Below are 15,155 nucleotides of genomic sequence, written 5' to 3' on the forward strand. Positions count from 1 at the left end.
AAGTGCTGCAGGTATCAGCTTTAATAAAACACGCATCATGTTGATGGTTATACATTGTTTTTATACACTCAATTGAAACATCTAGGAAAGCCTCTTATCTTTTACCGGAACACTGGACAAGAGAAGCCCAATCTATTGTCTCAGGGATTACAAGTAGATACACTGAAACTACTTTAACCAAAACTTTAACAATATTTAATATAAGTGTCCACCGCTATAACAGCGTTGCAAAAATATATAGAAAAGCTTTTTCAGTCCCCTTTAATGGAATAACAGAAGCCAAACTATCTGTTAGCTTTCGATTGTAGGTTAATGTAGAGCAGAGTAATCATCAGGATAAATGCCAAATAGCCTGGATGTTTACTTCATGCTGGCACACATGTGCATTTAGCTGTCATTTGAGTCATGCGTGGAGAGCCAATCGTAACATGATGCATCATGTGGTGAGTTGGCACATCCGAGATAAGCTGTAGTGTTTGATAACCTCAGGCACTGGTTCTAGAAGAAGATGTTTTGGCCTTTGCCTAAAGTTTTTATTTTCAGTCCTGCATCTCATTGGTCATGGTAAAATCTTTAATTATTTATAGTTGCACCAGTGTCCAAAATATTCAGTGTATTACTGGCTTTCTGTTTAAGTATGTGATTTTTTTCTTTTTTCTTTTTTTGTGTTAGCCACACATTATTGTTGTTGTTATTATTATTATTATTATTATTATTATTATTGTTATTATTATTATTATTGTTATTATTGCGATGCATAACTGCGCACAGAAGTGAATTTACTCACACTAGTGGAGTCACTTTCTTCTGTGCAGCAAATGGCTAACAACCAATAGAAAAGAAGCCCTGTTGTTTCATGCTTTTAGCAGTCAAGAACCATCAGCTTGAGCTAAGATGCTATCATGGTGCCAAACAAGCCAAGGAGGTATTTAGAATTTGAGGATTTCTACTGAGAGAAAATTGGCCACCTTGAAAAGTCCTGGAACCTTTGTTGGACCATGTGAAAGTGTGATATGGAGCTCTATGCTAGGCGAGCTGAAGTGCTTTTACACATGGGCAGTAGAAAAGAGAGTTGCCATAATAGACCACTGGCCTATCTGTTTTTGAAACCTTCACATTTGTTATTGCCATCTTGGTGTTTGAAGCTGGACTTTATGAGCGAACGGTGGATTTGACTGAGACAGAAGTCACCGTGCACTCATTGTCTGATGACTTGTGATTTGCCAATAAGCACACCAGGGTAATCCTTTCTTCTGATTCTAATAATTGTAATTTACAAAACGAACTTCATGATTCATTTCATGACCTGAAATTAACAACTCATCAGTGATGTATTTATTGAAGTCGCAAAGAGAGGGTCTTTCCTTATCAGCCTGTACGGTCTTGGAGCCAAAGTGATTGCTTTTTTATTTTGACTCTTTTTTTTTTTTTTAGCCGTGGACGCTGGAACTATTTTTTGCACCGTCTATGCGCTCACATGCAATATCCAGGTGCTGATTTAATTTAGGATGGTGTCTGATTTAAAAACTATTGTATTTTTTTTCACAGATAAATCCAGGCCTGAATGTCCCTCAGTGAGCCTTGAGTTAAGACAAGGTTTGAAAAGCCCCGACTTACCCAGAAGGAAAAAAGAAAAAATGTTTTCAGGAATAACCTAGAATCACGACCCTTCTGTTTCCTGTTTTTAATAGTACAACAGCCTGGCTATTTTGGGAACACAAAGCAGTTAAAAGCTGGTTTGTTTCCGCATGAAGTGAAGGCTCTGAAGAAAACGTATTCCTCTTCATGGTTTGCTGAATGATCTGAACCATACAGGATCTAAGCCTGTCGTTGGAATGAAACCTAGTGCTGTTTGTGAAGACGTGACATTTGTGGTTGACTTTGTTGACGTATGATTTTTTTCTTTTCTTTTTTTCTTTTCTTTTTCTTTTTTAAAGGGATGAAATTGACATTTACAGTCAGTGATGTTGTGCTGACGGCAGGACAAAAACCAAACCCCCAGTGTTCCAGAGCATTGGGGCTGAAAAACAGAGCTCAGCATTCATGCAGTCAGTGCACGGTGGGCAGCTCCTCACAGGAATGCCAGGAGCTCCTGAACCCCACTGGCTGCCTCCTCCAACACAAAACTGCTGTTACTCGCCATACTAAACATTCAAAACCTCCTCTTTTGTATTTTTTATATTTTTAAATATAGAAAAGACAAATATTTTAATAGTGAATTTCGAAAGCAAATGGCTCAGTGTTTTAAGAATGTTAAACGTGAGCTTGAATTTAAAGCCTATTTCACACCAATTTGCTGTTCTATGGTTTTCAAAGGACCTCAGGGTTACTGGTTGTCCTTTGCTCCACAAAATAAAGCTCCTTTTGTCAGAGATTCAGCTGACATCCAACTCCACCAACCTCAAAAGTCTTGTGAGCAGCAGTTGATCTTCCAGTTGATCTTGTAAAGTTTGTCCACAGACTTGAATTTCACTCTATGCTTGGATATTTTGAAACCTACGGGCCATGTCTTTATGAAACGGTAAACATGCTGTGGATAGGTTTGCACCACCACATTCCCGACATTGTGTTTTCCCTTTCCCTTTGTTTTTGGTTCTTTCTTTCCTTCTTTGTGTCCTTTTATAGTGTGTGTGTGTGTGTGTGTGTGTGTGTGTGTGTGTGTGTGTGTGTGTGTGTGTGTGTGTGTGTGTGTGTGTGTGTGTGTGTGTGTGTGCTCTTTGAGTCATAGATAAATGCTCCCATTCATATTTTAGGGAATTAAATTTCAGGATCCAGTTTCAGACAGTACAAAAGAGGAAATATCACGTTAGTAGGATACGTGACAAGGGAGTTTCAGGCTAGTGCAATGTTGTGATAAACTTGGACTGTCTCCAGCACAAGTTATCTGGAAGATCACTGTTTTTATTTTAGACTTGCCTTTCCAGTCGTCTGTTTGGACTTGCTCCTTGCGCAACCACAGTAATCATATCTAAGATGGATGAATGTTGACGATAGAAAAAGAAGTAATGTTCCTGCACTTTGTGCCAGCAGACTCAGTTGTATAACAGCTGGCCGGCCCCTGCAATAGAGCTGAATTTGCCTGTGTTTTGCATTTATGACTAAACGCATTATGGAGCCGGTGTTGTGTTCAAGTACAAAAACTGCTATTGTGTGTTCAACCCTTTGTTGTAAAACAACTGAAAAGCGCTTCATTTGCTTTGATGCCACTGTGGTTCAGCTCAAGTAAGAAGTTTGAAAGTGTACAAAGTTGAAGGAGCTTTATTTAGCCTCTCACCTCTGCTCTACCCGTCCCACCTATTTAAATTCCTCCCTTTTAGAATACATGAAGTGTTTTCTAATGGAGTTCATGTAAACTGGCTGGTGCCATTGTTGCTGAAGTTTTCCTGAGCCTCAGTTGTTTAATTTGAAACAAGCATTAGTGCTGTTCTCTTTCCAAACTGCTGTTTATAAGCCAGTCAAATATCTCTAGTTAAGATAAAAAAAATATTCAACAGATTTTGATATACCATGAGCCCTATAATAGATGTCAGGCACTGTCGACTAACGAACCTTAATCTCTAAACGTGCCGGTGTATGAATATGTCAAATCTGTAGGCAAGAGATAAGCACTTCGGGTTTTCTATTTAAGTCAGGCTTCTGTTGACTAATCATGTCTAGATGTCAGTTTGGAGAACAACAAAGGAAAAACCCTTCTGAAAATTAACGAGTCAGCAGACTGGAATTATCCTTGGAAATCTAAAAATGTGTTTCCAGCTTAAAAGCTCTGGTGTTAACAGGCTATGCATTTCCTCTTCTCTTTCTCAGGCTTATGAGCGCCGCTTCCCTACTTGTCACCTCATCCCCATGTTTGTGGCGAGTGACGTTGTGAATGAGGAGACCAGTGAGGATGGTTCCACCCAGAAGATTGAGCGCCGCTGTGCCCTGGATGTGGATGCCCCACGCCTTCTCAAAAGGGTTTGTTGTACTTTAGATTTCCAGCAATTGAGTATCATAAATATAGCTTTAATGCTTTACTAATGACTTTTAATATTGTTTTGAGAACAATACATTTCCGTACTCGCCATGATTGTTTTCTTTTACAGAATGTATTAGTGTTAATTTTTGCAAAGGTAGTTTTATCTTTTATTTTCAGTGTCTGTGTTTCATGCCAGTTGCATTTATAATACAAGTTCTATTGTTTACAGATTGCAGGTGTAGACTATGTCTACTTCATCCAGAAAAACACGCTGAACCGAAAGGAGAGGACTCTGCACATTGAGTCCCACAATGAGACCTTCTCCAACAGGGTTGTCGTCCACGAGACATGCTGCTATTCGGTATGTAGCATACTATGGCCTGTAAATGGCCTGTATTTATATAGCGCTTTACTATGGCCTGCATTGCATTTGTATAACGCTTTTCTAGTCCCTAAGGACCCCAAAGCGCTTTACATATCCAGTCATCCACCCATTAACACACACATTCACACACTGGTGATGGCAAGCTACATTGTAGCCACAGCCACCCTGGGGCGCACTGACAGAGGCGAGGCTGCCGGACACTGGCGCCACCGGGCCCTCTGACCACCACCAGTAGGCAACGGGTGAAGTGTCTTGCCCAAGGACACAACGACCGAGACTGTCCAAGCCGGGGCTTGAACCGGCAACCTTCCGATTACAAGGCGAACTCCCAACTCTTGAGCCACGATCGCCCAACTCTTGAGCCACGATCGCCCCTTACTATCAGCAATAGACATTTCAAGCAAAGAGCAAACTGTTAAAATCCCTCACTAATTTTAATGAAAGTCATTTCTCACTTGTTTCAGTGCAGCTGCTGTTTTTATCTTTAAGTAGAATCCACTCTCCTGGTTTTGCTCTACACCTAGCATGCTAACTTCTGGCATAGAAACTCAACCCTTTCACTGAAACTGCTGGAAAAATGCTCAAGAAAATGTCTTTCATGACCAGTACTGATCCTTACCACAAACACTGAGTTAGTTCAGAAAACAGACGTTTGAGGATTGTACAGGTGATCAATATGGGGCTTCCAGAGTGATCTAAAAATAACTGCAAGGATTCTTTAATCCACGTGTACCAGAACCTTGTGTCCACTTTTTTTGTTGGTCCTGTACAGCCAAGGTACATTGCAACCAATTTACATTACCATTTCCTGGTTTAAAGTAACATATTCATTTTAAGGTGGGAGAAGTGTGTATAAATTATACAAAGCAGGCTGTAACATGAAAGTGTGTATTCCTGGGGCAGGTTTTACAGAGGCAAACTAAAACCCAGATCCTGGCAGTGTGACACGCTCAACCCGTTTGGCTATTTAGGCTGACTTGTGCATACAGACAAATGAGCAAACACTGACATGTTCTGTAACGCTGTTGTTCACCTGCTGAATGGCAAGCTGCCACCAGCACAGCCATGTTGATGTTTGTGCCTCCTTTAATCTCTTCCCTGCATCCATGATTGGACTACCACTGAGCCTGCTTCTGTTTGTCTCGGCCCATCTTTCCTTGTGAATTATTTAGTCGTCTGCATTCTGCTTGGTTACTCACAAAATACTGAAATGAAACCAGCATCTCTTTACTTTCTTTCTGCACTATGCAAAACTGTGACTCCAGATGAGCTTATTTATGAATGCATGTGTGCTGAGTTAATGAGGTCAAGCACATTGAGTTAGCCTCCAACCAACTGGAGTGCTAATTTTAGGTCTAAGGCCAAACAGAGGCTTATACTGTGTACTTTAACATGCTGTGATAACAGTAACCAGGATGGACAGTGCTGTTAGACTGAGCTAATGGACCGGGCTAAAGATGAAATATTTTGGTAGTCAAGGGTGAACACGTTACCATCATTATGGCTTTAGAAGCGTGTGACTCTTTATTTACTGATATTGTAGCTTGTGACAAAAAACATTTTTAAATGTATTTCAACAAAAATGTCATTTTGATTCAAGTGTCATCCTAACAAATCCTTCTAGAACCATCATAGATCTAAGATATATGCAGTGTAGAGTGCTATATACTGGCCAGCCAGTCCTTACTACTGCAGTTTGGCCTGAAAACAACACTTTAAGGATTGTGCATAAAAGTCTAGCGGACAAATATAAAATTATTCAAGTCACTGAATTTGATGAGTTTGTTTATGCTTATGTTTATGTTTTTTTTTTTATGTCCCTGACCCACAGAAACTAATGTTGAGTTTCTCTCCCACTCACTTTAATAACTTCAAAAAGCCATAACTTCAAAAAGAAATAAATTCCAGCTGCCGAGCATGATTGTAGAATGATTTTTGCTATTGCCGAAGATGACCTTCACACAGCACTGAGGGAAATGTGTGTATTTCAAGCTTCATGACTGTTCATGTGTGAAATGCTGGCTAATTTTAACATGGACAGACTGACACACAGACTCCCACTCACAGTGCTCTGTGTGAAAATTGCTTTCTTTGTGCGTCATCATGTAATGAAGCTGGGTGTATGGTTACCATAGTAACATGGTTATGCGGTTCTGTGTTGCTTACAGCTTTAATATAATGTGTGTGTGTGTGTGTGTGTGTGTGTGTGTCCAGGTCCACCCGGAGAATGAAGACTGGACGTGTTTTGAGCAAACCGCCAGTCTGGACATCAAGTCCTTCTTCGGCTTTGAGAGCACCGTGGAAAAGATTGCTATGAAGCAGTATGCCAGCAGTATCAAAAAGGTGTGTTTGTGTGTGCTTATTGTTTCATCCCGTCATTTATGTGTGAATGTACCGATGCACAGTAACATTAAACAACACAATGACTGCGTTATGAATTATTCAGATCTCACTCTGTCCTACGAGGTTAGATGTTTCTGGAACATGACTCAGTCCATCTCACACTGTAATTGCATAAATAAGCTTGTGTAAACTTTTAGACTGGACAGGGCTCTTTTGTTGTGGACCCAGTGAGTCATCCACCTTCATTAATGAACAATGTAGAATACAGTCCTTTCATTTTTTCCTTCTGTTTTCATTAGCTGATGCTTCAGTTTAAAATGACGCTTTAGTTGGAAAATGCTAAACGCTACATGGCCTTTCTTGGTTGAATAAAAACACATGTAGATCATGTTTTTCGGTATTCTCACACTTGTTTTCCTTCCTTCTAACAGGGAAAAGAAATCATAGAATACTACCTAAAGGAGCTGGATGATGAGGGGCTCACTCATGTGCCCCGCTGGAGTCCCTCCTCTCATTCCCTGCCTCTCTCCAGCCCCACCAGCCTCTCAACGAACCAACCTGAGCTTGGAATCGTGCCTGCCGATTCAGTCCCACTGTCTGCAGATGCCAGGGATGGACCCTCACAGGATGCAAAGCAGGACAGCAACTTGCTTCAGAACGACAGCCTCGCAGAGATTCTGCCGGGGACACCAGAAGGTCTGTACCTGAAGATTCAGAAAATGAATCCTAGAAGCTTATTTTAGAATTGTGTATATAATTATATTCTGCAAAAAATGGCTAATATTGAAATCGTATTGTGTAACTAAATTTGGAGGGACATTTTATTTGGTTTATACCACTGCCGCAACAGTTTGTCATCTGCAAGCATCGTTGGAAAAAAAAAAACAACCAGTTAGACAACTTTGGTGAATAATTTAAATAACTGAGGAAAAGTAGTTGCTCAAGAATGGGATGGGTGTGAGAATGGAATTCAGCGTCTTGAAAAGTTGTTTACAGTTATGGATTTAATTTCTGAAAAAACATATTTCTTATTGTGAATCGTGACATCCAATTACATATCTGTTGACAGCTAGGGCAAGGCCTTGTTTACAGAATCTAAGATTTTCATTAGAATTTGTGATTTATTGGTGATATTTCAGTAAGTTTATTACACATTAATTTACTATCCAGCAGTCTAACTTTTTGTGTTTTTTATGTTGCAGACAAGCTGGATGCAGACTATATCAAACGTTACCTGGGTGACCTGACACCCCTGCAGGAGAGTTGCCTGATCAGACTGCGCAAGTGGCTTCAGGAGACACACAAGGGAAAGGTACTGCACTGTTTCTCAAAAGGAATAATAACAAAACATGACTGGATACATTATTGATACATTTTGATACATTTGAGTTAGTTATTGCTAAAAGTAATATTTAGCACTACTACTCTATCTTAGCTAGGCTACTGATAATGTTGTATTTTACATTAACTATTCACAAATTAGCTTTATAATGTCTTTAAATAACAGTGATGTGTTTTATGGTGGCAAGTGTAACCATTTCCAACTCTGTTCAGATCCCTAAAGATGAGCACATCCTTCGTTTCTTGCGGGCCAGAGATTTCAACATGGATAAAGCGCGGGAGATCTTGTGCCAGTCTCTGACCTGGAGGAAGCAGCACCAGGTGGACTACTTGCTGGAAACCTGGAGCTCCCCACAGGTTCTTCAGGACTACTACACCGGCGGCTGGCACCACCACGACAAAGGTGGGTTGGTATTTACAGCCGCAACTAAAGATAATTTTATTAGGCATACTGAAATCTTGCATGTGCATCAGTATGGAAACACATGATCTTATGACTTGTGTAGAGCTAAACTTGCACTGTTCCGTAGAGGAGACTCCACTTACACAATCATGCAGTCGTGTTTGCAGTTTTTCAACATAATGTTTTCTTATGTGACTTTACAGTGTAAACAGATCTCAACCATTCTTAGCAACCCGCAGCTCTCAGCCAAGTGTGTAAAATAAAAATGATCTAGCTTGTTGGTGCTACTTGGTTACCCAAATAGTACACACACTCTCACAGTGACAGTCTTCTTTGGAGTAGATTCCTTGGATTCCTTATTTGGGAAAAGAATGAACGTATAAGTCAAACAAAGCTTTTATGTTGCCACACCAGAGCCTATTTAATCTTCTCATTTCCAATTTTCCACAAGTATTAGCCTTGTATCAACAGGGACAAAACATGAAAGCATTCCTCAGTGTACACAATAACTTGTCTTATGTAACAAGAGCAGATGGCCAGCAATGCTGACCTTTCCACTTAGCTTGTAGTCTTTGTGGAATGTAAATCATGTGATATACCATGTAAACATTTATTTAATTTTTAATTTTTCAGACGGCCGTCCTTTGTATATCCTGAGGCTTGGCCAGATGGACACCAAAGGACTGGTGCGCGCTCTCGGGGAGGAGTCTTTGCTCAGACATGTATGTAAAACACACTGTACTGCAGTTAAGGTTTTGTGTTTGTAGTGCAGGTTGATGAGTTTATAGGTCAGACAGGGTTTCTGCCACAATATTTGTTAACTCCTGCTTCTTTGAATTGCACAGGACAATTTGATAACGCACTCATTAATTTACCCCTGTTATCACCCTGATGCTTTGTTCTATTAGTTGCATTTCTACACACAGTTGGTGCAAGAGAGAGAAAAAGTGGGCAATTCAGGCCAGGCAGGCCGCTGGGTTTGTAATACACGGGCGGAAGCGCTGGGTCAGGTCGGTTTTGGATTACAGGTTAGGGAATTAATGTCCGGTGGCATTTCCTGACAGGTAAATTAACACCAGGCTATATACAGAACACAGGCTGTGTAAAGGGTGCTGATTTATAATGTTGCAGTCACTGTGGAGTGGAGTCTGGGAGCCAAGTGTGTCAAATGTACAATTCATGTCACTGCAGGTGCTTTCTATCAATGAGGAGGGTCTGAGACGCTGTGAGGAGAACACAAAGGTGTTTGGTCGGCCAATCAGGTAAACCTTTACAACCTGTCAATATGTTAGATTGTTGAAAAAATCTTGGACCTCTATTATTCACAATATTTGTAAACCAATATATCTCTGCCTCTCAAAGGTGATACTACGTTATATTCCACTGGTCCTTGCTTTAAATCTGCAGACTGTCTTTGAGTTTAGTTCAAGAAAAGAGTAAAACTGAAATGCATCACATATTCAAACAGGGCTTTGACTGGAAGCTCAATTCACAAGTTGTTCCTTGTGGAACAACTCAAGAAAACTGAAGATAAAGACATGATATAAATACATATGTACTATATACAGAAACAAATTGCTCTTTCTTCTGTTACTCATAACACCGTTGTACAATTTCCTGTTTTGTCTGTTTGTTTATTGTGATGTTTTATATAAATATAAAACCTATATTTGTTAAACTGTGCTGTGCTTCATCACAAGTGATACTTTTCTCGCTTGATGTTACATCATACAATAGTTTGATAGTCCTCCATAACAAACAGGAGAGTATCCCTGTGTGACGTTGACTTAAAAGGCTCTATTTCAAAAACTGTTATCTCTGCTCTCTGGTTACTTTTAAACACAGTACCTGGTCTCACATCACAGTATGACAGAGGCTGCGCCTCTTATTCACAATGACCTTAGAAAAACTGGTCTCAATTCTTTTGCTGCTTCAGAAAAGTAATGTACTACTGAAAAATAATTTATTAGAACATTTTAAAAGGTAACATTTACATGTCATCACCCACGATTTTCTTAATTCTGAAAATTATTATTTTTGTACTATTTCTGTGTTGTTAAGATTGTTTTTTTTTTGTTTTTTTTTTTTTTAAATTTTGTTTTTACTTTCATGTATCTAATACCTGTTTAGCAAAAATTGCTATTACTCTTTTTTAATCGGTTGTTGCATATGAAGGAACCATTTCAGCATACTTTATTTCCAGCTTCTGGAGTTTCAGAACTTGCAGGTTTACTTGTTTGTTTGTTTGTTTTTTGCTGTTTTTGTACATTATGCCAGTCTAAATTAATTTAGATGTTTTTGTTGTTTTTTTTGTTTGTTTTTTAAGAAGCCTCCGTAGTGGTTCAGAGTATGAAGACAGAATTCACTGCCTGTGATCTAGACAGTTAATATGAACTAATAACACAGTGTCAGTGTTGACAAAGAAAAATAATCAGCATCAGTGGTAGGTATAGTCCAGTGCTTGTGTAAAACGGCTTTGAATGTGGTCATAGGTGAATATAAATGCAGGTTAAAAGCAGCTTAAAAACATGCAAGCAGTTTTAGATTCGGTTCAGCAGTCAGAACTGGGCACAGGTACACACACAAACACACACACACTATGAGTGAGTCCAGAGCAGAATTTATCTCCCCCAAAATGGAAAGCGCACATGAGGCTCGACTTTCAGGGGACTCATTCAGATGGCAACTGACAGAGTGAGCGGGAGGGAACAGAGATGGTATCTGTCATCTGTCAGCTCTCTGAAGCAGCAGCAAGAGGAGGAGGAGGAGGTGCCTGGGATAAGAGCTGCGCAGGAAGGCATGTGAACTATGAGAGGCTGTCACGTCACAGCACTCTGCCAGGACAGATAGAAGGAAAGGAAGAATGTGCTGCAAGGGTTGGAGGGTTCCAGAATTAGCAAGCACTGCCTTCACCACTTAAGCTTCACTTCAGTGACAAGTGCTAAGTGGTCAAAAAGAGGCCGTAGCCCATTTATGGGTTTGTGGCTGTCCTTATACACACACATCCCTAATCCTCTCATGTCCTCTTCTCTAGCTGTTGGACATGTCTAGTAGATCTGGAGGGGCTGAACATGCGTCACCTATGGCGACCAGGAGTCAAGGCGCTGCTGAGGATCATCGAGGTCGTGGAGGCAAATTACCCTGAGACTCTAGGACGGCTGCTTATATTGAGAGCTCCAAGAGTCTTCCCAGTCCTTTGGACACTGGTGAGACCCAGGATAAGACTAACTCAGACCCTGTGGGGTCATCGTGTTACAGCACCGGATTATGCATACAGTGACTTTTCAGTCTGTTTCACACCCTTATTTTGACACATGCAGAAGTTGCCAGTATTCACAAATGTGTAGTATTTGCTAAGCAGTGGCAACAGCAGCATCGTTGGCCCCAAATGGAAATAAGAGCTTTCAAGTCCCGGAAGTTCTGCTGGGTTCTACTTAAGGTGACAGGATCCCAGCAAACAGAGTATGGTTGCATCTGGTAGTGTGGACAAGACAGTTGTGCAGATGGACTGAAATTTGTAGGTTACAGGTTTGGCATGTGAAGGATCGCTTTACTCTGGCAAAAATGAAGAGCCACCTCTAAAATCACCTTCTAGCTGTTTGACCTGTATTTCTTTTTAATTGGTTTTCCATCATATTGTGACAATACATGTCTAGGTTGTGGATTTGAATTGGCAGGAGTCAGTTTTCCCTGTTACACATAGCTTAGGCGGCAGAAGATAGGTTACAGGTTAGCCTGTACTTGATGCATGATGATAACGTTCCTGCTTTCTTTACAGTCTTTGGAAAAGAGCCAAGCTTTGTCCTGCAGTGTTGACTTTTAAAATGGTTCTACTTTTTAAATGTAGAGCACTGACTCAATATGTAGAATGAGGGACAAGGGATAAAAATGCTGTGCAGTCACACATAAAATAGGACACCTGGTCACCTAGCTCTGCTGCCTATTGACTGCTCATGCAAAAAGCACGTCACAAAAGACTTCAGTTTGTTTTATAGTGTTTACCTTCCTGACTTAATTAAGTCATGTATTTTAAACATGGGTTTGACTGGTTATTTAAAGGTAGAATTGTTGCATATTATTGCATTATTACATCATTGCTTTAATTAACCAAGAAACTGGTTAAACAACTTCCTTGTTTTAGCATTTATAAGGTTTAGGGTGGGAAAGGAATGTGGATTGTTATCAAACACAAGTTTCATATGCTGCACCAGTATTTCCTCATGTTACTACAGGCATGTCATGCATTTAATATCTGCCTTCTCCCTCAGGTGAGCCCATTTATTGATGAAAACACCCGCAAGAAGTTCTTGATCTACGCAGGCAATGACTATCAGGGTGCTGGAGGTCTCGTGGACTACATAGACAAGGAAATCATTCCGGATTTCTTGGGAGGAGAGTGCATGGTGAGAGTCACTGTAAGATTTAAACTCAGAGTAAAAATTGATCCTAAAACATGACACCACCCACATCGAGTTTTCCTTTACTGACCCAGTGTACACGTGTGCTTTTTTCTTTGCAGTGTGAGGTACCGGAGGGTGGCCTGGTTCCCAAGTCCATGTACCGCACAGCCGAGGAGGTCGAGAACGAGGACATCCGTCTGTGGACTGAGATGATCTATCAAAGCGCCAGCATCTTCAAAGGAGCTCCGCATGAGGTGAGGCTGAATGCACGGAAAGTAAAAGAAAACGATGGAAGGCCTGTGTAGCTCTGATATGAATAGTAGGTCAGGACAACAGAGAACTGCACAGTGCCTCTGATGGAGGTGTTGTGAAACTTTCTGCCACCTAGTGGTTGTAACTTGTTAAACGCATCTTAGGTAAATTCTGAATTCAGACGACGAACACATGTAGCGTGACTTTGAAATATAATCTGCCTGCAGTGATGTGGCGTAACCTCGTGTTGCATGATTTATACCAAAGGGACACTGTCAAACATAATCACCCAGCTGGAAAGGGCTTTGCTTTTTATCTTAATGGTCTCAGACCGTCACGCAAATGAACCATTTTATTTCACTGCTTTTGGTAACTGAGTTCTCTAGTTTGCTGTTTACCTGAAGTTTGTATATGGAAAGTCATTTATAGCCTTTTGAGACCCAGACTATTCATGCATGTCCTCTGTAGTGGACACACAAACTGTTTTTTGTTTTCTCTGTTCTCAAGAGGATGTAGTATTTTTCTAAGCTTGATGTTTCAAGTTGCTTTTAGACTACAAGCCCTTAGGGGTCCTTGGGGACTAGTAAAGCGCTATATAAATACAGGCCATTTACCATTTTACAAGCCAGTTTCCTCCTAGTAGCAAGTTTGATCTTAATCTCAGCAGTCACCGGGCCTAAAAACTGCATTCATATGTCATATGTTTTAGATACTTCTCTTTCCCCTCTTGAAGTGATACCATTTTCCCACATATTTGAGTACATACATATTTTACATATGTGCACAGAGATTAATGGATGCTAACAGCATCAAAACTAGTGCTTATACCAGGGTGTCCAACTCCAGGCCTCAAGGGCTGGTGTCCTCCAGGTTTTAGATATCACATTGGGTCAACACACCGGAATCAAATGATTAGTTCATTACCAGCCCTCTGTAGAGCTTTAAGATGTTGAGGAGGTAATTTAGCCATTTAAATCAGTTGTGTTGGGTCAAGGACACATCTAAAACCTGCAGGACACCAGCACTTGAGCCCTGGAGTTATTATTATTATTATTATTATTATTATTATTATTATTATTATTATTATTACCGGTATTATTATTATTATCATTATCATAAGTGTGGTGTCCTGGGGTTGGACACCTCTGGCCTAGATCATCAAAAGTGACAGGTAAAGAGTTATTTTCCCACACGTCTTCACAGCCGTACTTCTTTTTGCAATCAGTCGATTCACTTTTAATGCCAAAAACATCATCTTATACAGCCCATGCACTTTATGTAAACCTGCTTAATATCTTCCACCCCCATCAGATTGTGATCGAGATCATCGATGCCTCCTCGGTTATTACCTGGGATTTCGATGTGTGCAAAGGCGACATTGTTTTCAACATCTACCACTCAAAGCGAGCTCCGCAAGTACCACGCAAAGATACCCTGGGAGCCCACGGCATCACCTCCCCAGGAGGCAACAACGTGCAGCTCATTGACAAGTCCTGGACGCTGGGTCAGGATTACAGCATGGTCGAGTCTCCGCTCACCTGCAAGGAGGGCGAGAGTGTGCAGGTTGGTTTATGATCGTGAACTTTTGATGTCTTCTTGGATCATTGTTACTTCTACAGATCCTCATTTTTGCTTGTTTGTACTTTGAATCCTTCCTCAGGGTTCCCACATAACGAGGTGGCCGGGTTTCTACATCCTCCAGTGGAAGTTCCACAACATGGCGGCCTGCTCGGCCACCAACCTGCCCAGAGTGGATGACGTGCTGGCCACCCTCCAGGTCTCCTCACACAAGTGTAAAGTCATGTACTACACTGAGGTGTTGGGCTCTGAGGACTTCAGGTTAGTGTGTGGGTGAACGATGGAGACATTTATATGCGTCTGTGATGTGTAAATATGTCATGTATTCATATTTTTGCTGTTTTGATAAGGTTTTTATTTTAGACATCATCCATTTATTACTGCTCATTTTCACTCCTGTCTTCTTTCAGTTTTCCCTCTCTACAATCCTCCACATAGTGCCACGTATGACATTTGGTACTTGAATGAAATCTTTAATGTTGCTAAGATGACTGAAAT

At 40.7% G+C, this 15,155-nt stretch overlaps 1 protein-coding gene across 3 annotated transcripts in view; it reads left to right on the forward strand.

The window, feature by feature from the left end:
• Positions 1-15,155, forward strand: part of LOC147328526 (SEC14-like protein 1) — a 36,333-nt gene that overhangs the window by 14,630 nt on the left and 6,548 nt on the right. For all 3 annotated transcript variants that reach the window (XM_086296957.1, XM_086296959.1, XM_086296958.1), the window contains 13 exons: positions 3,805-3,954; positions 4,185-4,316; positions 6,555-6,683; positions 7,115-7,379; positions 7,886-7,995; positions 8,238-8,427; positions 9,061-9,149; positions 9,619-9,689; positions 11,462-11,633; positions 12,696-12,830; positions 12,947-13,081; positions 14,391-14,642; positions 14,740-14,918. In XM_086296957.1, the coding sequence (XP_086153083.1) occupies positions 3,805-3,954; positions 4,185-4,316; positions 6,555-6,683; positions 7,115-7,379; positions 7,886-7,995; positions 8,238-8,427; positions 9,061-9,149; positions 9,619-9,689; positions 11,462-11,633; positions 12,696-12,830; positions 12,947-13,081; positions 14,391-14,642; positions 14,740-14,918 (2,009 nt within the window). The remainder of the gene's footprint in view (positions 1-3,804; positions 3,955-4,184; positions 4,317-6,554; positions 6,684-7,114; positions 7,380-7,885; positions 7,996-8,237; positions 8,428-9,060; positions 9,150-9,618; positions 9,690-11,461; positions 11,634-12,695; positions 12,831-12,946; positions 13,082-14,390; positions 14,643-14,739; positions 14,919-15,155) is intronic.

This window comes from Aulonocara sp. 'chitande type north' Nkhata Bay, linkage group LG6 (assembly GCF_057382095.1).
Source record: "Aulonocara sp. 'chitande type north' Nkhata Bay isolate Kocher_YH1m ecotype deep benthic linkage group LG6, A_spYH_male_GT1.1, whole genome shotgun sequence".
Lineage (NCBI taxonomy): Eukaryota > Metazoa > Chordata > Actinopteri > Cichliformes > Cichlidae > Aulonocara > Aulonocara sp. 'chitande type north' Nkhata Bay.